Source organism: Crinia signifera, chromosome 6 (genome assembly GCF_055691185.1).
Source record: "Crinia signifera chromosome 6, ASM5569118v1, whole genome shotgun sequence".
Lineage (NCBI taxonomy): Eukaryota > Metazoa > Chordata > Amphibia > Anura > Myobatrachidae > Crinia > Crinia signifera.
Genome location: NC_139222.1, coordinates 36,658,821 through 36,684,855, shown reverse-complemented (window position 1 = coordinate 36,684,855; position 26,035 = coordinate 36,658,821). Strand labels below are relative to the sequence as shown.

The following is a 26,035-nucleotide window of genomic DNA, read 5'->3' as shown; positions in this document are numbered from 1 at the left end:
GCTAAGTGGCTCCGTTTGTAACTCAGTCTTCCTCACCTTGCAGCAATGTGCAGTAGCTGCTCTCTCTCTCTCAGCTTCCCCGGAGAGGGAACGTCAGCTGAGCCCAGGTGTCACATGTCCCAAACATCATATACTCTGTGTATAAGTGCAGAGAGCCGTGTTGAATTAGATTATAGGGGATGGATGCCAGCTCAGTCACACCACTATTCATTTAAACACAACCATCTCTACACAATTTACCTTCTTCCAACAGTGCAAGACTCCTCCACCTGGATCAGACACCACCTGGCCTGGAAATTGGGACATTGTGTGCTCATTGCTGCTGACCTGGTTTTATCTCTCTGAGGTAAGGGATTGTATCAGTGCATATGCAGAAACACTGATCTGTTTCAAACTTGCTGGATATGAGAGGGAAAGAGAGGTAGAGAGAGAGATGTGAAGACAAAGGTACAGATGGGGCTGGCTTTATCCTTGCAGGGGGCTCGCGCGCACCCTGGACAATGGAGCCTGTCTCCGGTCCCCGCCGCCCGTCACCCTCGCCACCCCAAGCGCCCCCCTAACCCTGCCCGTCTCCCTGAAGCGGAGATGGGCAGGGACACACAGTGTCCCCGCCAAGAGACTGGGATGCGCGTGTGTGTGAGACGCATGCGCGCCCCAGTTCAGTGAAGCCCCTGCTGCCGGCGCTCGCCAGTGGGGAGGGTCTGGCGAGCCCCGGCCAAGGATGGCAGGGGCTCCATCTGTAGGAGCAGATAGGGACTGGGGGTGGGGTAGAGAGTTTGTGGGCTTAAAACTGTCACAGCTCAACGTGAAAGTACATTGCAGCAGCCGCCATTTTGACAGGCTTTTACCTAGTGACTACATAAAGAAGCAGAACTGATAGTTACAACGGTACTTATATGTTAGTTGGGCGCCCACTATAGTTAGTACGCTCATACCCCCACTATCCATGTCGGCATGGAGTTGATTTTATATAGTGAGGCGAGCGGACGCGGTAAACTAAGCAAAAAACTTAGTGGGCGCCCAACTAACATATAAGTGCCGTTACAACTTGTGTCATTCTATATTATATTAACATATCATTCGTACAATCGTGACTTGTTAAATTTGTAGCTATGGGGGTTATTCAATTAGACGCGGCTATTTGTTGGCGATGATCAGCACTGTGCAGGGAAAGGCAATTGAATGGCTTTTTTCCTGCTACTTAAAGTCGGGATTCAGGTGCATAAGTGCACAGGTTCTACTTAAAACACAGTCATTGGGGTTTTTTCCAGCTTGGGACCCCAATTTTGTCATTTTTACTCTGAATTTACAGCTCATGGGCTGTGAGGCAATGCTCGCTGTGGTAAACCTTGTGGCTGATTCAATACCCACCCATTCTCCCGTAAAAACTAAATATATGAAATAATCAGTGGAGGGTTTCTTTATTTCTGTTATATAGATTTGCAACAGACACTTGTAACATCAGTTTCATAACTATTGTAACTGTAACGATAGTATTCACACAATAATCGGTGTAATTTTAATGCTACCAATTACAGTAGAGGAAGTACAGAAAACTATAAAATATTTAAAAACAGGCAAGACACCAGGACCAGATGGGTTCTCAAACGAGTACTACAGAATTATGGCACCTGTAATTGGTAAGCAGCTGACAAAGGTCTATAATTGTATACTGGAAGGTAGAGAACTTCCTCTGTACTTTAATGCAGCTACCATTAAAGTAATACCGAAGCAGGGGAGAGACTTGGAGCAGCCAAGTTCATACAGACCTATATCCTTATTAAATACGGATTATAAAGTTTTAACAAAGATCATCTCAGATAGGTTAAAAAAAATACTGCCATCAATAATTCATGAGGACCAATCAGGGTTTATATGGGGTCGCCAATCGGTAATAAATATAAGAAAATTGTTGACAGTAATGGAGTGGGTGAGGTTACACCCTGATAAGGATACAAAAGTGGTGCTTTCTCTGGATGCAGAGAAAGCTTTTGATATGGTCACATGGGAACATCTAGCGGATACACTTAGGAAATTTGGAATGCCAGAGGGGTTCACTGCTCTAATAACAAGGATATATAATAAGCCGAGAACACAGGTTATGATAAATGGATATATGTCCTCGCCATTCAACATCGAACGAGGTACGAGACAGGGGTGCCCTTTATCCCCTTTGTTGTTTGCTTTGGCACTGGAGCCATTGGCGATTGCACTGAGGGAAGCAGAGGGCTATGTTGGGGTTGGGGTGGGGGGGGCGGAGGCGAAGCTAGCATTGTTTGCGGATGACATGCTGCTCTTCGCCTCCGACCCCCCAGGCTCGATCCCGTGCATAAAAAAGGTAATAGAAGACTTTGGCTCCTTTGCAGGGTATAAAGTAAATTATAATAAATCGGAAATGATGGTTCTATCTGGAGATGCTGCATCCTTAAAGCTCAACCCCTCTGCGAACCAGTTTTCAATGGTAAACAAATCGTTTAAGTATTTGGGTATTCGTATACCTCTGAGGACGATGGACATATATTCTATAAATATCTTACCGGCGATAGCTAGTATAACGAAATTATTAAAAAATTGGATGAACCTGCCACTGTCATTGATGGGGAGAGCTGCAGTGGTTAAAAGCATGGCTTTCCCAAAATTAACATATATTTTACAAATGTTACCAATAAAAATCACCAAAGGAGATACTAAAATAATAAATAGTGCGTTCTCCTCATTCCTATGGGCGGGAGGTAAAAGCAGAGTTGCTTATAATAAAATGCAACTACCTAGACGAGAAGGGGGGCTAAATGTGCCAGATGTAGGGGAATTTTGTAAAGCAGTGGGCTTTAGATATATTATAGACTGGTTCTGGAGAAGATCAATATATATCAACTACGAACTAGAGGCAGAGTTCTTTCATCCGTACTCACCGACCGCATTAATTCATGCCCCCAAAAAAATGATACCAGCAGATATGTTTAATTCAATATTATTTAAGGATACATATTATACATGGGTTAAAACCAATAAACAAATAAAAAGAAACTTTAAAACTTCAAACTTTAATACGATATGGGGCAACCCACAGTTTATACCAGGGCTAGAAAACAGAAAATTCTTAAAATGGAAAGAAAAAGGAATTGTGGCTATTAGAGATGTCTTCGACCCAGGGGGAAGAATGATGTCCTTTGGAGAGATGAAAGAAAAATATAACCTGGAACAGGAGGATTTTTATATGTATTTGCAAGCCCGACACTATATACAGACCCAAAAAGAGCCAATGGAGGATATAGAGGCCATAGACCCTATAAAAAAGGTGATAAATATAATGGGTACGGGTAAATACCATCTATCCTTATACTACAAAGAATTACAAATAACTAACGCAACAAAAAAATGGAAAAGAGCAATAGGTAAGTGGCAAGAAGACATACCAGAGATTATAGAGTGGGTATCAGTGACAAAAAACAGTATAGACACATATAAGTATTTATTCTCTGCAATGTTACAAGAGGTATACTTTAAAATATTAACCAGGGCATATATATCCCCAGATCAAAGAGCCCACATGATATTAGGAGAATCAGATAGATGTATTAAGTGTAGTAGAGCAAATGCATCCTTCTTCCATAATTTTTGGAGTTGCGGAAGAATTGCAAAATTTTGGAACAAGGTAATAAATTTTATAAATAAAGTGTTTGGGTTAAGAATTAGAAAAGGCCCACAAGCTTGTATCCTGTTCTGTTTCCAGGAATGGGACCTAGGACCCAAAAAAAGGAAAATCTTACCGGCATTAACAGTAATAATAGGGGTAGCAAATAAATTAATATTGGTACTCTTTACCTAGAACGGCGCCCGCGATCAGAATCGCGGGCGTCGGGGGTAAAAAATCGCGGTGATCGCGGGCATCGCGGGTAAATCGCGGGTACATCAAAATCGTGTACCCGCGATCACCGCGATTTTCCCATAGGGAACAATGTTAAAAAGCCTAATTGATCGCGATTTTAATGTTAAATGCCTCAATGCCCGCGATTTTCCCATAGGAATCAATGTTAAATGGGCTACAGAGCCCAAATAGACCCAATTAACCCTTAAATGTCACCCCAATTTTTTTACGCCACCCCACGATCCACGCCAACCCGAAGCGTGGCGAGCGCAGCGAGCCCGCGAGGGGCGGCGGTACGCGTCCTCCGACCTTTTCATGCCCTACTATCCACGTCGGCGTGGAGTTGAGAATAGAATAGTGTGGCGAGCGCAGCGAGCCACCGAGCCCGAAGCGTGGCGAGCGCAGCGAGCCCCGCGAGGGGACGCGGATACCTTCACAGGTAAACGCGTCCCTTCGCGGGCTTCACAGGTGTCGGCGTCGCCACGGACACCTGTGAAGTCCGCGAGGGGACGCGTATAACTGTGAAGGTATCCGCGTCCCCTCGCGGGGCTCGCTGCGCTCGCCACGCTTCGGGCTCGGTGGCTCGCTGCGCTCGCCACACTATTCTATTCTCAACTCCACGCCGACGTGGATAGTAGGGCATGAAAAGGTCGGAGGACGCGTACCGCCGCCCCTCGCGGGCTCGCTGCGCTCGCCACGCTTCGGGTTGGCGTGGATCGTGGGGTGGCGTAAAAAAATTGGGGTGACATTTAAGGGTTAATTGAGCCTATTTGGGCTATGTAGCCCATTTAACATTGATTCCTATGGTAAAATCGCGGGCATTGAGGCATTGAATGCAAAATCGCGATCAATCTGACTTTTTAACATTGTTCCCTATGGGAAAATCGCGGTGATCGCGGGCATCGCGTCGCGGCCGTTTATGTACTGCCCGCGATCCCGCGATCACCCCGATGGGCGCCGTTCTAGGTAAAGAGTACCTTAATATTATATCACTGGATAAAAAAATCTACTCCATCAATATTGGAATTGGAAGCTATGATCTTAAAAATCATATATATGGAAAGAAGAGCAACGCTTTCAGATATAGAGACAGGTATCATTAGGTTTAAAAAAAAATGGGGACTATATATTGAATATCTCCCAAAAGAATCAAGAGAAAATATTACGAAGTTATATGAGAATAATAGGTAGAAGGCCCAAGAGAGAAATAAGTGAGTTGAGATAAGATCCATAAGTAATTTAAAGAGACAACAAGGTACAAGCAGAGAAAAAAGAAGAAACTCTGATAAGTCGTGAGGAAGAGAAGAAAAGGCAATGTGAAACCTAGTCTGTGTCTACCCTACCCTTATGTGTTATTTTATGTAATGGGGGTCATCATATTTAAAATAGGAGTAAAACAGAAAGATAAGCAGATCAACAGATTCGAATGAGACAAAATTCGGAGAACGAAAAATATAGGAGGAGAAAGAGGAGAGGAGATATATACACATTTACACAGATGGGGAAACATAAGAAGAGAGAGGGAATAGGGAGGATATATAACTAGTAAAATAAGTTTGGGTGTATTTATGTTTTTATTAACGTATAGAATTTTTTATTTTTTTGGGGGGGGGCCGGGGGGGGGGGGGGGGAAGGAGACACTAACACTAAAAATAGAAATAAGAGAGATAAGTAATATCTCAATACACGACACACTACATACACAAGTACACACACAGGATACAAGACACTAAGACCTCATAGGAGGCATCGATAGAAAAGGATAAAAGTAAAATAAGCACATACACTAAAGCACAAATAATAGGGCACATCTCCTCTGCCCTCTCACCTATACATATATGAAGTAGATATATAAGGGGAAAAAAAAAATAGAAATATAAAAATATGTATATATATATGTGAAAATTTGTGATCTTCTGTGAGATAAATGTTAAAAACAAGATATGAATATGACCCACAAGAGGGGAAATTATGTATTGTATGTTTATGTGAAAAAAACGTTAATAAAAATTATTTAAACAACAATAATCGGTGTAATAGGATGAGAGATTCAGAAAGCGAGAGATTTGGTAAGAAATCTCCAGTTTTTTTTAAGCGGCAATCATACACACTGCAAAATCAAACTGGCTTTAAAAAAAAACCTAGAGATTTCTTACCAAATCTCTCACTTTCTGAATCTCTCATCCTGTAAAATTTCCCCGTAGACTCAATTTAAATACACTGCTCGAAAAAATAAAGGGAACACTAACATAACACATCCTAGATCTGAATGAATGAAATATTTTTATTAAATACTTTGTTCTTTGCATAGTTGAATGTGCTGACAACAAAATCACACACAAATTATCACTGGAAATCAAATGTATTAACCCATGGAGGTCTGGATTTGGAGTCACACTCAAAATTGAAGTGGAAAAACACACTACAGGCCGATCCAACTTTGATGTAATGTCCTTAAAACAAGTCAAAATGAGGCTCAGTAGTGTGTGTGGCCTCTACGTGCCGCTATAACCTCCTTACAATGCCTGGGCATGCTACCGATGAGGTGGCGGATGGTCTCCTGAGCAGAGGCGTAACTAGAACTGTGTGGGCCCCATAGTAAAATCTTGAATGGGGCCCCCTCCACCACCATTCAGTCTGGGAAGGGGGGGGGGGGGGGGGGGCGGGAGCATCATACAAATGTTGGACGTTCCCCTACAAAGGCAGGCATGTCGATGCCTGCTCAGGTGTGTGTGTGTGTGGGGGGGGGGGGGGGGGGGGAGTCAGCTGATGTCACATGATGTCAGCGCTCGCCCTGACTTCGGCGGATAGCAGCCAAAATAAAAGTCGGTCTAGACCAGCGAATGATTTCTCTCCCTTTTGTCCATAACCTATCGAACAGGTCTGAATCAGGCCTCGATGCTGTCCTATTCAAAAGGTGGTCCATTTAATTAACACAATGATTTCTACAGCCACCCCTGTGCAGGTGGGGTGTACCCAGTACACTCACCAGCAATCCCCCTCCATAACCTTACCAGCCCCCAGCTGCAACGGGTACCGACAGTCATTACTCCGACGTCGGAATCCCGACTGCTCCCACCTAGGGGTCCACGATCCCCATAGAGGGAGAATAAAATAGGTGGCGAGCGCAGCTCGCCACCGTGCCCGCAGCGTGGAGAGCACAGCGAGCCCGCAAGGGGCTTCATTGCGCTCCCAGCCCGCCGGGTGTTATCTACCTCTTATATCTGGCTGCCGGCTGTGTCCCTTGTTCTCTGATGACGGGTCTCGTCCTGTTTGGTGCCCGCCAATGGAATGGCAGGGGGAGCGGAGTGCGGGACTGCAGCAGCGCCGCTTGTGGGAGAATTGGACTGCTGTGGAGGGGGCATGGGACTACGGCGGTGCCGCTGGAGGGGAGAGCGTAGGGACCGCATTTAAAAAACTACAAAGGGTGCAGAGGATAGCCTGATGGGCCCCGGGCCCCCTCAACGGCCGGGCCCCATAGAAATTGCATCCCCTGCACCGTCCATTGTTACGCCACTGCTCCTGAGGGATCTCCTCCTAGACCAGGACTAAAGCATCCGCCAACTCCTGTACAGTCTGTGGTGCAATGTGGCATTGGTGGATGGAGCAAGACATGATGTCCCAGATGTGCTCAATTGGATTCAGGTCTGGGGAACAAGCGGGCCAGTCCATAGCATCAATGCCTTTGTCTTGCAGGAACTGCTGACACACTCCAGCCACATGAGGTCTAGCATTAGGAGGAACCCAGGGCCAAGTGTACCAGCATATGGTCTCACAAGGGGTCTGAGGATTTAATCTCGGTACCTAATGGCAGTCTGGCGAGCACATGGAGGGCTGTGCCGCCCCCCAAAAGAAATGTCACCCCACACCATTACTGACCCACTGCCAAACCAGTCATGCTGGAGGATGTTGCAGGCAGCAGAACGTTCTCCTTGGCATCTCCAGACTCTGCCACATCTGTCACATGTGCTCAGTGCGAACCTGCTTTCATCTGTGAAGAGCACAGGGCGCCAGTGGCGAATTTGCCAATCTTGGTGTTCTCTGGCAAATGCAAACGTCCTGCACGGTGTTGGACACTACGCTGACAGGCACAGCAAACCTTCTTGCCACAGCTCGCATTGATGTGCCATCCTGGATGAGCTGCACTACCTGAGCCACTTGTGTGGGTTGTAGACTCCGTCTCACGCTACCACTAGAGTGAAAGCACCGGCAGCTTTCACAAGTGACCAAAACATCAGCCAGAAAGCATAGGAGCTGAGAAGTGGTCTGTGGTCACCACCTGCAGAACAACTCCTTTATTGGGGTTTTGCTAATTTCCTATAATTTCCACCTGTTGTCTATTCCATTTGCACAACAGCATGCGACATTGATTGCTTCAGTGGACAGTTTGATTTCACAGAAGTGTGATTGACTTGGAGTTACATTGGCCCTTATTCTGGTTGGTGCGGTAATATCCGCGTGCGTTCGTGCCGCTGATGTTTTGTGTCTGCGCATGTGCGAGCGGGGCGTACGGCAAAATCCCACATGAAATGTGAACACTCCGAACAGGGGGTGGAGAGAGGCGTGAAGGGCTATTTGGGCTCATTACCATATGCATACGCCCCGCGTTTCATGGGCGTTCCCATGCAAACGCTGGGCGTACGTATGGTAATGCGGCCGTGACGCACGTGTGGGGGGCGGACATATGACATCGCCGGATGTCAGCTGCCCGCCCAGATCCCTGCTTTTGCACGGAGAAATGTCCGTGTGGTCTGAGGTTGCGGGAGCTGGTGGAGCACTCGGTCCTGCATTCGATGGTCTGCGACCATTGAATGATGGGGGAGGTTCCCTGAGATGGAGGAGGCGTATTCCATGAAAAATACACGTGTGGTCCGTTCGGCCAGCTTCTTACCGCGTACGGACGGAGTTGGCGATCCGTATGGAAGGCGGGGTTTCGCACGCACGGTCCTGGCCGCATATTCGGATCCGGCCGCACCGATCAGAATAAGGCCCATTGTGTTGTTTAAGTGTTCCCTTTATTTTTATAAACAGTGTATGTCATGCAAATAATGACAGTGCACAGCAGTTTTTAAAAACATTTTATGCTGATATGTATTAATATAACATAGATAGAAATATATGTATTAGTTACTTTCAGTTATATTATTAAAATACATTATATTCGAAATTAGAGTTTTATTAGATTTTTCGAGGGGATTAGTGCACTTTCACTTAATGACTCTCTTGTCCTTTTGTGTAACAACAACCATATGAGAAAGCCCCTTCTGGCGAAACGTACATTTGTTTAGTGTCAGAGTTACTACATTGTTATGGTATACTCCTCCAGATGCACCTTCTGGCAGCACTTACCGAGAGATCCTACAGGTACAGTACCTTCCCTTCAAAAAGTTATGAAATGGAGAGTGATAAACAGCCAGCCAATCAGCTCCTGCCTCACATTTCTCAAACACAGTCTGTGACATGGCAGTTACGATCTGATTGGCTGGTTGTTTATCACTGCATTTAATCACTTTTTGAAGCTTGGTGCATCTGGCCCCTGCACCATTCTATGGGCATGAATAAGACGTGTTCGCTGATCTGCAAAGTTGCGGGTGACTGCGAGTAGATAGCCGCCGCCCAGACAGAAAGAACACCAGTCAATGTCGACACATGAAAAAAAAAAGTTGTCAGGCTTTATGTCAACATACTCATGTTGTTTATTTTTTAATTGACTTGTTCTTCATGATCCAAGTGGGCTTGGAGTTAGATTATTAGACACCAAAAATGAAAAACCCATTTCAACGTTCCTCTGTCGACCATTTTAATATTGGACTTGGATTGTGTCGACCATTTGACAGCTAATGGCTGTCAACCTTTTTTATGTGTTGACCTATACTGTCCACCTAAGGACCCCAGCTACTGCATCCCCAACTTTTTATAATGGTTCTGATTCATCGTTTGCCGATGTGTCCACAATTGAGCGATTACATTTTGTAAGAGGCCACGAGGAGGGGTGCCAAAAACACTGCATTGTGGGGACCATTTTCTGTATGTGTGTGAGTCTGTGTGTGTGTGTGTATCAGCTGCTGACTGTGAACCTGTACACAGGAAACACATCTCTGGCTTTACATTTATGGCGGCCATTTTGATTGACTGTAGACTCACCAGGGAGTCGCTGTTTCGTGAATCTGGAGAATGGTACGCAGTTGGCTACAGCTATAAAGGCTCCAGTGGTCACCACTATATAATTCGAAATTAAAAATAGTGGAGCCACACCACTGCCACAACTGCCATTCCAAACTGACTCACTGCCAGTTGGTGTTTATCCTCCCCTATTTGAATTTTGAACTGTGATAAGTAATAAAGTTGACAGTCAATAGAACGACAACTTTTGGTCAACGGGCCATGGGTCGACACATGACAATAGGTTGACATACCTTAGGTCGACATGATCAAAAGGTTGACACAAAAAGTTGAAAAAGGTCGACATGAGTTTTTCACATGCTTTTTTTTTTCTCCAAGAAGGGTAAGATGCCCGAAACATGGCGAGCGAAGTGTCTACTCACGTCTACGGGTCTGAATCGGACCTTTAGTGCATCTGGCCCAGTGGTGACTATTTATCATCAAGAGAAAAGTTGCGTTGATGGATACTTTATTGCCAGTGCAATTCAGCGTTGCTCCAGTGCGGAGGCAGCTACTCCTTAAAGCTGCTGTCCTCAAAATCGGTATCACTGCTACATAAGTAGCAAATACCACGGGGACAGCTGTAGGGCATTTACTGAGGGTACATAGAAACATAAAATTTGACGGCAGATAAGAACCATGTGGCCCATCTAGTCTGCCCCTTTTTTACCCTTCAGGTAATCATAACTTTTTAATCCTTATTTCTTTGTAAGGATATCAATATGCCTATCCCAAGCATGTTTAAATTGTTCTACTGTCTTAGCCTCTACCACCTCTGATGGTAGGCTATTCCGCTTATCTACTACTCTTTCTGTGAAGTAATTCTTTCTAACATTTCCCCTGAACCTACCTCCCTCCAGTTTCAGTGCATGTCCTCATGTTCGATTACTTCTTTTCCTGTGAAGAATGTCTCCCACCTGTACTATGTTAAAACCCTTGATATATTTGAAGATTTCTATCATGTCCCCCAAGGGGCAAACGCAGGATTTTCAGAAGGGGGTTTCCAGAGGGGCGGAGCAAAGCACGGAGATGGACATTTAGGTGACCCAGTATATGCCGGGTCAGTTAAAGTATTATAGATAGACCAAATGTATATAAATAATAATAATAATAATAATAATAATAATATATATATATACATATACACACACACACACACACATATATCACATATATATACATATAGGGGCATCAACAGCAGTGTAGACCCCTGGGCATAGCAATGTATTGGGGCCCCTACCGATCCTCCAGCGGTAGGGGTGGGAGAAGCTTTGATGTCCCGCGGGTGGTAGGGGGTATTATATCAACCGCTCAGCATGTCGGGCCTGGATCAGTAATTTCCACTAATTACCCCTTTACTGCACAAATGGTGGGAGAAGGGGGCATTGGGCTGAATGAAGGGGCCCTGACTACATAACTTCCAGGGTGGTAGAGGATTTTTAATATGCAGAGGAGGGGTATATAGTGGAGTGGGCTTATTATTCATAATTTTCTGGTGGGAGGACAGCTTGCTTGACTGCAGATATCTCCAGTTCCCAGAAATAGATTTCGTAGATTTTAATGGAATTAAAAACTAGAGAATCTCACCTACCAAATGGTATTGGGGACTAGGAGATCAGCGTTCAGAAGGCAGAGCAATCTGCCAACGGGAATATAAAACTATATACCAGGTGTGTGGAGCTGGAGCAGTAACCAGCTGCTAGAAGGCTCTGGGAACAGTAGAGACAAGCTACTGGGGGAGAGTCCCAGATTTTTGAATATACCCTCAGAAAAACTCTAAGTCAGACAGAACCTGAAATATCTGACTGGGGAGAGCAATTAACAGGCTTGGATGGGGACCACTGCTTTGAAGTCAGATATCTCCGGTTCCCAAGGGCCGATTTTTAAAATTCTTGTACCCATGGAAAGAGGGGACCCTCAGCTTTCAGCCTAGGGCCTTTAGACTCCTGGATTTTTTTTGTGGTACTTAGAAACCCCCCCTGCGTGTGCTACTGCCCCCCTTTCCCTTCTCTGCTCCAAACTATACATGTTAAGATCTTTTAGTCTTGCCCGGTACGTTTTGTGATGTAGGCCATGCACCATTTTAGTTGCCCTTCTTTGTACACTCTCCAATGTATTTATATCCTTCTGAAGATATGGTCTCCAGAACTGGACACAGTATTCCAGATGAGGCCGTACCAATGACCTATACAGTGGCATTATTACTTGTTTCTTTCTACTGCTGATGCCTCTCCCTATGCAACCAAGCATCTGACTAGCCTTCTTCATTGCTTTGCTACTGTACATTGCTTTCCTGCCTTTAAGTCCCCTGAAAGAGTGACTCCTTGATACTATATTGAGCTTTTGGGTTTTTGAGTCCCAAGTGCATAATTTTGCATTTTTTAGCATTAAACTCTAGTTGCCGTGCTCTTGACCAATTCTCAAGTTTACCTAGATCATCAGTCATTTGATTTACCCCACCTGGACCTCCTTCACATGGGATGGAGCAGGGCTCAGAGAAAATAATCCATAACACCCCCCCCCCCCCCCCTTCTCTGCCCCTGTCCATAACAACGCCTGTGCAAAAAGTGTGCGTTTACATTAATTATTCATTAATTTGCTGATTTTATACATTCTGTTTCAATCTTTTAATTCAGATATCAGAGATGCTTAAAATTCCAAACTGTTTTGTCGTTTTCTTAGCAGAATGCGTCTCCTGACCTGCGTCTCCAAGCTGAGCGCTCTGCAGAGGGCGCTGACCTGCAGTTACCCAGAGTCCGTGCAGGTGAGTGAGAATACATTCTACTTGTGTGTAGTGAGGGAGAAAGTCATGGGATCAGCCGTGGTCACTATTCCTGTCTGTGGTGCCAACTGATGTGGCGTCTCAGGTATTTCTCCCAAAATGCACCATAACTAGCGATCTGACACAGGGCTGTAACTAGGTGTGACCTATTATTCTCCTTGCTATTCATGCAGGTGTGTGGAGTGTTGTGTAATGTGATCCACAAAAACCCTTTCAGGCTACAAGTACTGGTGGACCGATGGCCGGACGTCACTTCTGTGGTATGTCGCCCCCCGCTGGAGGTGAGTGTGTAGCGCCTGACTGAAAATCACAGACCAAGGGGGAGATTCTCTAAGAATCTCCGCCCACCTTCGCAATTATAATTATCGCATATGTTCTAACATATGCGATAATTATAGCAAAGGACAGCTCTTGCGTTAAGAGCTGTCCTTTGCGGTGAGAGTCGCCGGGTCCCAGCAGGTCCCGGCGGCTCCCCCCTCCCTCCCACACCCAGCGCTGCTGTGCCAGGCTCTCCTCCTCCCTGCACCCGGAAGAGGATCAGTGCAGGGAGGAGGTCACAGGTCCGGGCAGCACAGGTGAGGGGGGAGGTGGCGATGCGGGGCAGCGGGGGTCGGTGCGGGGCGGCGGTGGGTCGGTGCGGGACGGCGGAGGGTTGCGGTAGAAGCCCATTGGCTTCTGTGGGGCAGTGCCAGATTTTTCTGGCGATGCCCCCCGCCGCGTTAACCCGGCGGGGGATGCTTAGAGCATCCCAAAATGCTGTAAAAACCCCGATAACGGGGTTTTTACCGCATTTCTAGCTTAGAGAATCTCCCCCCAAGACTTCCCTTATGTCATACCTCACTGGTTTCCTCCATTAAATTACTTAATCCAGCTGCTGATTAATGTACAGTATACAGTTTTAATAGTCTCTCTCTATCTATCTATCTATCTATCTATCTATATATATATATATATATATATGTATATACTGTATATATATATATATATATATATATATATATATATATATATATATATATATATAAAAGGCTAACTACTCCTCCCCTCTATGAGGTGAAGTACCCTCACTGACCACTAGAGTGAGTGCAGTCCCAGAAAGAGCTATTCGTAGAGACCAGGGTTGCCTACTTTTAGGCTATTCTTCCCAGAGAAGGCATCCAGCTAGAGTAGGCAGGGGGTAGGACCAGTGGGGCGGGGCCATGGGCGGAGCACAATAACTGAGCCTTGTGTGTGGGGCATAGCCTTTGTGATCACGTCATCATGGTCAAGCCCCCCCCCCCCCCCCTGTGAAATGCCTGTATTACAGGCATTGCACAGTAGGGGGAGGCGGACCCGATTTCCGGTAGGCAAGTATGGTAGAAACATTTATAGAGCCACTCCACTGAGCTGACGCGCGTGGCTCGGCACACTTCAATGAATTGCTTTGCTCATTTTTCATCACATACAGACCACAGTAATACAAATGGAAATAGAAAACGCTGAAGGGACGAAGGTCACAACTTGAGCACCTGACTGTGAAACTATGTACAGGTAGAGTATTCCTTATCCAAAATGCTCGGGGCTACAAGCATTTTGGATAAGGGATTTTTCAGATTTTGGAATATTAATATTTCCTCTACCTCCTCCCATGGCAGCCACACACTGGATTCCTCCCCACTGGGCAGTACACACAAAGGGAAAGAAAGACACGTCCCCTATATAAGGCCACTCCTCCCCTGCTCTTTGTCTTTTTTTTCCCTTTCAAACGGGCAGTACTGTGGCTTACCCCGTGAAGTCTCCCCGCTGGCATTCTGTTGCATCAGGCGGAAGGGAAGGTGGGAGCCGGCCTTCCGCGGGTTAATACCCGGGTGCTGCATACTGCCCTGAGTGGCTTGAGCGGCGGCGTCCTCAGGCGCGTGGTGCGGCACACGTTCCTGGCCTCCGTTCATCTGTAGAGAAGGAGGCGGACGTCATCAGCGGGCGCCGGAGGCAGATGGATGTATGGGTCGGAAGTAGGACGCTGTAAGGGCATAAAGCTGCAGCAGCAGCGTGCAAACAGCGTCTGGTCATAGCGCGGTGTTAGCTTGGATTTTCTGTGCATTGGATTAGTAGGAAGCTGGAGCCTAAACAGCAGTCAGAGCGGCAGGAGCCTGTAGTGGCTTCAGGGGCGCCCGCTGGTACCATGGAAGAGAAGCGGCAATCTAAAAAGTCGGGGTAAGCCTGTGGTTTTTTTGCATTACCTAGTTAGGAGTTTGTTGTTTTATTTTGGTGTGTGATAGAGTAGTAAGTGATAAAGCTATGTGCTTCACCTAGGTCAGAAACCAGCAGGGAGAAGGAGCAGAGCAAACATAAGAGAGTTCACTTATCTAAGTGTGCAGCATGTGACAAGAAACTCCCGAAAAAGCATGTGGGCGATTTCTGTGAAGCATGTAAAGCACCACATATGATTCCTATGTCCCAAATGACCAGTATGGTGGACATGTTAAAAACCGCACTAGCAGGCACTTTTGTGACAAAAGATGACCTGTCTAAATTAAGCCTAAAAAGGAGTCGGGCAGTCTTATCTGAGGACTCTGATGGTTTAGAAGCAGGTTCTACTGCTGGCCCTTCTGGGGAATATCAGGACCCAGATGAAGAGGAGGCAGCTGATAAAGCAGATGCAGGTTATAATCCGGGTATGGTTGAAAACCTACTTGAATTGATTCACAAGTCCCTTAACATAGAGGACAAGCAGGATGACTTGGCTCTTCAAGAGCTCCTGTTTAAGGACAAGAAAAAGAAAGTTAAACATTTTACTCTGTCCGAATCTTTGAAAGAAATGATACAGGGTGAATGGAAGCACCCAGATAGGAAGATAGCTGTTCCTGTCAAGATAACTAAAATGTACCCCTTTGATGCAGGACAGACCGCCACATGGGATGAACTTCCTAAAGTGGATGCAGCAATTGCTCGCCTTTCCAGGAAGACTACATTGCCACTGGAAGAGGCAAATGTCTTCAAAGACCCGATGGATAGGCGGGTAAAGCTGGGGCTCAGGAAGCAGCATCTCACATTAGGAGCTGCAACAAGGCCAGCAGCTGCTATGTCAGTTACAGCCAGAGTACTGAGAGGATGGTGTAATCAACTGGAGGCTGATTTTTTAGACGGCATAAGGAGATCCGAGTTGATCAAAACTATTCAAAACTTGCAATTGGCAGTTGAGTTTATGTGCGAAGCCTCTGTGGACTCAGTGAAACTTATGGCCAGGGCAGGTGCGGTAGCTGCAGTAACTCGGAGAGCACTGTGGTTAAAGCCTTGGGCAGCGGACGTGCAGTCCAAGAACAAACAGTTTTCACTACCTTTTGAGGGGAATTATCTCTTCGGTAAACAACTGGATGAGATCATTTCTAAAATTTCGGGGGGTAAGTCGGTGTGGCTACCCCAGGATAAGACAACAAAAAAGTCACCTCCTGCAAAGCCATTCAGACAATTCCAGGAGTTTAGGGATGCGGCTTCTTACAGACCGGGTAGAAGCTACAGGATGAGTCAGTGGCAAGCTAGAGGCAATTTTCGTGGCCAAAGAGGGCACGACGGGAGATTCCCGCCGAAAAAAGACCAGCAATGATGCAGAGTCAGTGCGGGTAGGAGCCAGACTACTGGAGTTTTGTCAAATCTGGGAGGCATCCACGATAGACAAGTGGGTGTTAGAAGTAGTGAAGTCTGGCTACAAAATAGAATTCTCCAAAATCCCAAAAAGTTTTTTCTTAAGTTCTCCAGTTCCAGTAAACAAGGAGGAAAAGACAGCCTTGTTGTCAAGTTTTCAGTTAATGTTGGAGCAGGGGGTAGTAGTAAGAGTACCAGTAGGTCAGGAAGGAACCGGCTGCTACTCAAGGTTCGGTACTTATGTAATATCTGGGCTCCCATTTTTCTTATGAGACCGCGTCCCCTCGCCACGCTTCGGGCACGGTGGCTCGCTGCGCTCGCCACACTATATAAAATCAACTCCATGCGTAGTTGGATAGTAGGGGTATGAAAAAATGGGGTGCATTTAACATGGGAGCCCAGATATTACATAAGTACCCAAGGTTCTTCGTGGTGAAGAAGGCCTCAGGAGGTTTTCGGACCATCCTGGATCTGAGACGCCTAAACAGGTTCATTCATGTGAGGCCGCTCAAGATGGAGTCGATAAGATCCATACTTCCAAACATAAGGAAAGGGGCTTGTATGGCGTCCATAGACTTAAAGGATGCATATCTGCATGTCCCAATTTTTCCAGGTCACCAAAGGTTCCTTCGTTTTTCTGTGGCAGGAAAACATTATCAATTTGTGGCCCTACCGTTCGGCCTGTCCACCTCTCCAAGGACCTTCTCCAAAGTACTTATCATCGTGATAGCAACATTAAGACAAGAAGGAGTTGCTATCTGGGCCTACCTCGACGATCTCCTGGTAGTGGGGGATTCAGTAGAGCAAGTAAAAAAGCACTTAGACAAAGTAATAAACTGTCTCAAACAGCACGGGTGGCTGATCAACCTCGCCAATAGTCATCTGTCTCCCACAAAACAGATCAAGTATCTGGGGTGCATGATAGATTCTCAAAAAATGACACTGAGCTTAACAGACCAAAGGAGAGTAAAATTAGTCCAGCAGGTGAAGATAATGTGTCGGAGGATGGTGGTGTCATCGGACAACTGCATGAAGATGCTAGGACTAATGGCGGCAGCATTAGACACGGTTCCTTGGGCCAGGTTTCATACCAGGAAGCTACAAAGGTGTTTCCTAGAACAATGGAACTGAGACTCAAAAAACTTGTCCCAAAAGATAGTAATGTCAAAGTCAGCAAAGAGAGACTTAGCCTGGTGGTAAAAAAGGAAAAGACTAATAGAAGGGAAGTCTTTTGTACCAGGCGAACAGGTAACAGTAACCACGGACGCAAGCAGTTCAGGTTGGGGTGCAGTTTGTGGTTCTCGAACGGCACAAGGCACTTGGTCAGCAGAGTGGGGCAAGAAACACTCCAACTTAAGGGAAATGGCGGCAGTGGTGCTGGCGTGCAAACATTTCCAGGAAATACTCTTCAGAAAGGAAGTAGTAATACGATCGGACAATCGGTCAGTTGTGGCTTATGTGAACCGACAAGGAGGAACAAAAAGCCGATCTCTGATGGAAGAGACGGAAAAACTGTTCAAGTGGGCCGAGCGTTACATCAAAAACATCAGCGCGGTGTTTCTAGCCGGCAAAGACAATCAATGGGCAGATGGTCTCAGCAGAGGAGATTGCGTCCCGAGCAAGTGGGGTTTCAATGGACAGGTGTTCAAGGAGTTGGTGCAAAGATGGGGTATGCCACAAGTAGACCTTATGGCCACCTCAAGAAACAATCAGGTGCCAATATTTTTCTCACGATACCGAGACTACAGAGCAGCACAAGTGGACGCATTGTCAGTTCCGTGGGACATGCATCTGGCATATGTGTTCCCTCCTTTCGGAATACTCACAAAGGTCCTACTAAATATTCAAAGGGAGAGTATTTTAGTGATAGCAGTGCTGCCATATTGGCCAAGGAGGGCCTGGTTCACGAAAGTCCTACAATTGGCAATAGGTGGGCCAGTAAGACTTCCCGACTTACCGGATCTGTTGTTTCATGGGAAAATCTGGCGGTCTCAGCCAGAGTCTTGGAACCTGATGGCATGGTTGCTGAGTCCGGGAATTTGAAAGATCAGGGATTCTCGGATAAAGTGGTAGAAACTTTATTGAGGGCAAGGAAAAAGTCAACATCTAGCTCTTATTACAGGATCTGGAAGAAATTTAGTTTCTATTGTAAGGAGGAAGGAAGTAATCCAGAAAACGTGGCTACCATATTGTCCTTTCTACAAGCAGGTTTGGATAAAGGTCTAGCGGCTTCATTAAAGGTGCAGATTTCAGCGTTGGGGGCCATTCTGGATAGAGATTTGGCTAATAATAGATACGTGAGAAGATTTGTACAGGCGGCTGGGAAGATCATACCTAGGATAAGGCAGCCGTTAGCTTCATGGGATCTCAATTTAGTTCTTGAAGTCCTGACAGAACCTCCTTTTGAGCCCTTACAGGAAGTCTCAATTACATTTTTGACATGGAAGGTGGTGTTTTTAGTTGCAGTGACCTCAGCAAGGAGAGTTTCAGAACTGCAGGCGCTGTGGGTGGAAGAACCCTTTTTGAATTTTTTTGAGGACAAAGTAGTAATGCGCACAAATCCTCTTTTTCTTCCAAAAGTAGTGTCCACCTTCCATATCAATCAAGAGATAGTTTTACCTTCATTGTGTGCAGAGCCAAAAAATGAGAAAGAAAAGAGACTAAATACTCTTGATGTAGTCCGAGCATTAAGGATCTACATCCAAAGGTCACAAGAACACAGAAAGACAAAAAGTTTGTTTGTCCTGAGTGAGGGTAAGAATGTAGGTCAGAGGGCATCGAAAGATACTATCGCAAGGTGGATAAGAAATTGTATCCAGAAGGCTTATGAGCTGAAGGGTGTTGAGCTCCCGAAGGGACTAAAGGCCCATTCGACAAGGGCGATTGCTACATCTTGGGCAGAGAAGGGATCTGCCACAACAGAAGAACTGTGCAAAGCAGCTGGATGGGCGTCAGTTCATACGTTTACAAGGCCTTATCGAGTAGACGTCTGGTCCTTGGCAGATGCAAGCTTTGGGAGAAGGGTGCTCAGAGCTGTCATCTGAGGCATCACTCGAGAGGAACAAGATTTATTTTTGGAAAATCTTTTTCGTTTTTAAGAGCATCATTATTTTTCTTCATGGCTTGCATAAATATCCCTCCCTATAATATTACTGCTGGGGTAACATCCAGTGTGTGGCTGCCATGGGAGGAGGTAGAGGAAATATCAGATTCTTACCTGATAATATGTTTTCCTCTACTCCTCCATGGCAGCATATATTCCCGGCCCTTATGTGGGTTGGGGGTGTGAGGTGACTAACGAATTGTGTTTGTTTTAAAGCTGGAATAATGAAGACACAGAGCAAGGGAAGAGTGGCCTTATATAGGGGACGTGTCTTTCTTTCCCTTTGTGTGTACTGCCCAGTGGGGAGGAACCCAGTGTGTGGCTGCCATTGAGGAGTAGAGGAAAACATATTATCAAGTAAGAATCTTATATTTTCATACTTACCTGGTCCCCTGGTGGTGCCCCAATGGTCCCCCGATGTTCACAGAGTCCCCCGACGTCCATGGAGTCCCCGGCGTCCTCGGCAGCCTCCAGGATCCTCTTCAGCAGCAGTTGGGCTAGTGACATCACCGGCGCGCCCGTGTGCACACGCAATGCCCCCCCTAGGACCTGAGATGTCGCTGAAAAAGATCCTGGAGGCTGGCGCGGATATCGGGGGACGGGAAGGGGGGGACAAAAAATATATATATATTCTGAACATCTCGGTTTTTGGAATAGACGCATAAGTGAGACCCGACCTGTATATATGAGTCCAGCAGCACACGGATCTTTCATCAGTTAGAATGTATTATTCCTATTCTAGGAAATGATGGAGCCCTTGGACCCTTACAATGATGCTTATATTATGTTCAGTAAACACCCGCAGAGTCTGTCCCTGATGCTGCACGATCCCCGGGTAATCAATTGGAACAAGGACGTACATATTAAAGGTCAGGAGAATAGATTTTGAGAACTTAAAACTACTATTTATCTATCTTGTTTAATTAATGAATGAGTTATTATATATCTGTAATATGAGAGTTGTGTGACTAATCCAAACAACTGACAAAGCTAACTTTATCTTTGCCACATGAGCATCTGACTGTGGTTGTCATATGACTTCTTGTATCCTTGCCAACCACTGATATATATATATATATATATATATATTATACTTAACAGTTGTTCACTGTGTTTTAACAATGCATAACATAAACTCCCAAGTCACTTACTAATATGAATAAACCCTTTAATAACCCAACCATAAAATCTATCTATCTATCTATCTATCTATCTATCTATCTATCTATCTATCTATCTATCTATCTATCTATCTATCTATCTATCTATCCTCACTAAATACTCACCTATATAAGGTGAAGTACTGCCACTGACCACTAGAGGCCACTCAACAGACCAAATTACAGACCATAACTAGGGCAGTGCCAATGCACATAGCGCTGCAGGGAAGGGGACGCTGTAAGGATCACTTTTCAATGATCATGGGGCGGGATGTACCAAGCAACTGCGGTACATCCCGCCACATATGGCAGTTCTACTAATCACATATGTACTAATATATGAGATTAGTATTGCAAAGTGCAGATCTTGTAATGCCCTTTGTGAAGCAGCTGACACAGGGTGAGCGGGTCTCCGCAGCTCTCCCCCTCCTTCTGTGCCCGGCAGCCTCCTGCTCAGATGGCTGCAGGGGCTTCCTGGCTCCACCTCCTCCTCCTTGCACTAGGAAGAGGTGCAGGGAGGAGGAGGTCACTGGTCCGGGCAGCACAGCAGGAAGTGTGTGTGTGTGTGTGTGGGGGGGGGGGGGGGGCTATGGGCGGAGCGGATGGGGTGGGGCTTTAATGCATATGAAAATGCAGTAAAAACCCTGATAACAGGGTTTTTATTACATTTCAAGTTGATGACATACCTAGGATTCAAACTCATCACCTGTGGCATTGTAGTCAACACTTGATTCATTGAGCTATCTGAGCTACCCATGTCTTGTATATAGACTGGTTAGTGAGCTGCTACAAGCTCTGCTCAATTGCTTAACCAGTGTTACCACAGTGAGTATGGCTGAACTTCCTATGCTCAATATACCACACTATTTGCTAAGCCCCTGAAAAGCTATTAGGGTTAATTATTTTTCCCTATATCCCTCCGCAGTGTGCCAGCCAACCCTGGCGGAGATGTTGCACACAATTGGTTCCAAGCACGGAAGACACCTGCAGACAATCCCCTTTCTCTTATTTATGAGAGACGGAATGGACCGTGAGGAACTGGAGCAGATCAGCAATACATGGTAACACACACACATACACTTACTGTAAAGCTAACCCTCCTATGGCCAGACATAGGTTTACCTTGAATACTACAGATGTGCGTGTGCATGATTTTCAGACAGGGCCTTACCTTGGTTGCTCCAGATTGGCTGCAGGTCCACAAGCTTGTAGACGGTGCCAATTTCAAAAATTGAATTGGCACTGGCTACAAACTCGTGAACTGGCAGCCAATCAGAAGCAACCAAGGGAGAGCCCTACCTATTTTATTTCAATATGGAATTGGCATCAATCCAGGGAGAGGCCCCCTTTGCTGTCTGTGCCCAGAACTGGACTCTGTCCCCCCTGATGACTGTTTCATCCATTATAGCCTACATTTGGATTTTAAATCTGAATTCTGAACCAAAACACATGAGGGTGGTTTTGCAACATCAAAACCAAAACGTGACAATGAAATTAGAAGCAGAAATAAAACACGACTTTGAAGACATCTCTGTTAAATGACCTAATACCACTTTTACACCAAAATCCCGTATCCGAACCGGTATTTGGAATAGGTACTCTTTACCTAGAACGGCGCCCGCGATTAGAATCGCGGGCGTCGGGGGGAAAAAATCGCAGGCATCGCGGGTACATAAAAAACGGGTGCGACGCGATGCCCGCGATTTTCCCATAGGGATCAATGTTAAAAGTCAGATTGGACGCGATTTTAGTGTTAAATGCCTCAATGCCCGCGATTTTTGCATAGGAAATAATGTTAAATGGGCCACAGAGCCCTAATAGTCCCCCTGAAGTCTTAAATGGCCCCCACAATTTTTAACGCCACCCCACGATCAACGTGAACCCGAAGCATGGCGAGCGCAGCGGTACGCGTCCTCCGACCTTTTCATACCCCCACTATCCACGTCGGCGTGGAGTTGAGAATAGAATAGTGTGGCGAGCGCAGCGAGCCACTGAGCCCGAAGCGTGGCGAGCGCAGCAAGCCCCGCGAGAGGACGCGGATAACTTCACAGTTATACGCGTCCCCTCGCGGGCTTCACAGGTGTCCGTGGCGACGCGGACACCTGTGAAGCCCGCGAGGGGACGCGTTTACCTGTGAAGATATCCGCGTGCGCTCGCCACGCTTCGGGCTCGGTGGCTCGCTGCGCTCGCCACACTATTCTATTCTCAACTCCACGCCGACGTGGATAGTGGGGGTATGAAAAGGTCGGAGGACGCGTACCGCCGCCCCTCGCGGGCTCGCTGCGCTCGCCACGCTTCGGGTTGACGTTGATCGTGGGGTGCCGTTAAAAATTGTGGGGGCCATTTCAGACTTCAGGGGGACTATTAGGGCTCTGTGGCCCATTTAACATTGTTTCATATGGAAAAATCGCGGGCATTGAGGCATTGAACACTAAAATCGCGTCCAATCTGACTTTTAACATTGGTCCCTATGGGAAATCGCGGCCATCGCGGGCATCGCATCGCACACGTTTTTTAGTGCATTCGATGGTCGCGATGGGCGCCGTTCTAGGTAAAGAGTACCTTGGAATACAGTTCCAATCCAGGTCGGATCCGGGATTTGCCCCGTTTACACTGCGGTGCCGACCCGGAATATTACCGGGCCAGCACCGTTTTCACTGCACACGGGTGGGACCGCTAAATGATGCGCTGGGACCGCCGATCGCTACGCTGGGGTCAAGCGCAGCACCATGGAAAGCTGCTGGGCTGCCCCCAAGCTCCGTGCACTACTAGCCCCCGTCCGTGAGGTAAATGGATGCCGCACACAGGCATCCAATCGCCTCCTCCCTGCCTCCGCTGCTGTATGCACAATACAGCAGAAAGCAGCAGAGACTGTGTGCGCCCACCGCCCATCCTCCATACTGACCACAGGACGCTGAGGTTAGGAGGTTGAGCTTCCAATTGGTGTAAATGAGAGCCGGGTCGGATGACCCGGCATACCCGTTTACACTACCACGCAAGACCCAAATTTTTTTCCATTGACCCCATTTACTCTGCCGCTGATCTGGGTCAAAGAGGCAAAACCCCGAGTTTTTGTGGTGGACTCTGTCCCTGTAATAACCGCTTCTCTACACTGATTTATAAGTGCCGGGCAGGGAGATGTGGGCTGTCCAGCTGCTCGGGGAGTGGTGGGCACGCGCCCAAAATGGAGGGCTAGGCCACGCCCTCTACCCTTCTTATCATGTCTCCTCCCCTTTTGCGGCAGACAGTTGGGAAGTATTACTTCATGTGAAGATTTAGCTGGAAGGAAGAATTCTCTGTGTACAGCATAACACCTACTGTAACTTCTCCCTTTCTATGTTCCCCACAGCACAGGTGACCTGACATATACATCATTGTTGCCACAGGAGGCAGCCCTCGTTAACAGTAAGTGGGGGTATGGCAACAATGAGTCTAGCCTGAAATACGTGGAGCGCTGCATTGGGAACTTTCCTTCTATCTGTGTCCGGATAACAGAATCGGATCAGCCGGTCAACTGGGCATTGACCGACAGCTCTGCTGAGATATGTATAGGGTATACGGAGCCAGCCTACAGGAACCTGGGGATTGGATTGACAAGTCTTTTAAAACTTTCTGCTACCAATCACAAAAGAGGAGCGCCTATCTACTGTATCATTCGTAGTCATAATAAGCCGTGTCAGGCTGCAGTGAGAAATGCTAAATTACAGCTTTGTGGCGAAATGTTATATATCACTAACTTCCAGCATAAAGATGATAAATACTACGAAATGAAGGATTCTTTTTATGGTGCCCTAGCATAAACTGTAGTCACTATCTAGGGCAGGGGGTGGCCAAACCGGTCCTCGAGATCTTTCAACAGTCCACGTTTTCCATACCACCCAGCTGGTGCACAGGTGCAGTCATTACCAACTGTCACATTTTCAAACATGTGCTGTATTCATTCCTATCCGCCACATTCTACAGATCCGCAGGTGACCTGGAATTCATGAACTGTTGGTAGGTCTTGAGGACCGTTTTGACCACCCTTGATCTAGGGTGTCCATGTGTCCTGAGATTGTGGCGTCAGGAATGACTTTGTTTCGTGACTCATTAAATAAAAAAAATCTTATTTCTTAATTGATAAACTTTTGTTCAGTTTGTTTGTAAAGGTGGAACAAAGTCCCAATTTTGAATGAAAAGACCAAATAGATCACATAAAATAATGTATGACATAAGTAATCCTTAAATAGCAGCAATGGTTCATCAAACTTCGTTGCACCTGGGCAGGGGTGGATTGGCCCACCGGGAAACCGGACCATTTCCCGTTGGGCCAGCCAAAAACTCATCAGAAAGAGGCCGGCAGCGCTCCCCCCTGGGCTTGCTGGGCTGTGGGGAGCAGGCGCAGCACTTTGCCTAAATCCAAAATGGCCACGGGAGGGCTGCTGCGCATGCGCGCACAGCACCTCCCAGCTCCTGTCCCCCCTCCGCCCGGCCAGCAGAAAAAAGAACAAGCAGCAGGTGAGCCCCCCCCCCGGGCGCACGCATTACATACCGCCGCCCCCCACTCCCCCTTCCCCCGCTCCTGGGCCGGTTTCAAGTCCCAATCCGCCCCTGCACCTTGGAAAAAACATGGAAATGCCCTGGGTGACCGGAGAAAACTGCCTGTTGTTTCTACGTCCAGATGGATCAGATATATATATATAACAGAATGGGGGGGGTCCCCTTCCTGCGCTCAGAATGTGCGAGCAGCTCCTCTGAGGGATCCTCTGTTAGACAGGACCCAAATAATAGAAATGGAGAGAAATGGGGTTTCAGAGGGCGCTCAAGAAAATAAACCAATTTTAAATTGACATTTGATATTTAATAAAATGTACAGACGCATAAAAACCCATACTGGGGTATCACAAATATACAAGTGGTGAACAATCACAGAAGCATGTACAACTCTGGTTAGTTGGTCAGTTCAGTCGAAGTTGTTGAAGCATGTTTTACCACATAGTGCTATCGCCAATTTCATGCAAGAAGGACATTTACCAGAAATATTATAAAAGATAAAAATATTTATTCTTCATCATACACAAGAATGTAATTCAATACAATACCACATAACAAGACATCTTCACGTCTTGGCTTCCCCATCACAGCTTAACTCCTCTCCTTATGTGACACCCACGACCACCATACGACAAGCTCAAACCTTGGGTGCAGTTGTGACTAGTTTTATAAGTTGAGGATAAGGGTGGACACTCTTACAGCTATCTCGTCATGCATGTCCATGTAAGGTAATTTTAACTGCGTATAGAGAAGTTGGCACAGATTATGGATATTTGTCCATTTTATCTGTGTGTGTGCAAAAGGCT

The 26,035-nt window shown here is 46.4% G+C and overlaps 1 protein-coding gene across 1 annotated transcript; it reads left to right on the top strand.

Annotated features, from left to right (window-relative positions):
• Positions 1-250: 250 nt before the first annotated feature.
• Positions 251-24,774, top strand: LOC146006916 (glycine N-acyltransferase-like). The gene is made up of 6 exons (XM_083145356.1): positions 251-346; positions 12,713-12,794; positions 12,986-13,093; positions 20,279-20,405; positions 21,622-21,757; positions 24,046-24,774. Exons 2-6 carry the CDS (start codon positions 12,717-12,719, stop codon positions 24,494-24,496), a joined length of 900 nt encoding a protein of 299 aa, XP_083001482.1. The 5' UTR covers positions 251-346; positions 12,713-12,716; the 3' UTR covers positions 24,497-24,774.
• The last annotated feature ends 1,261 nt before the right edge of the window (positions 24,775-26,035 follow it).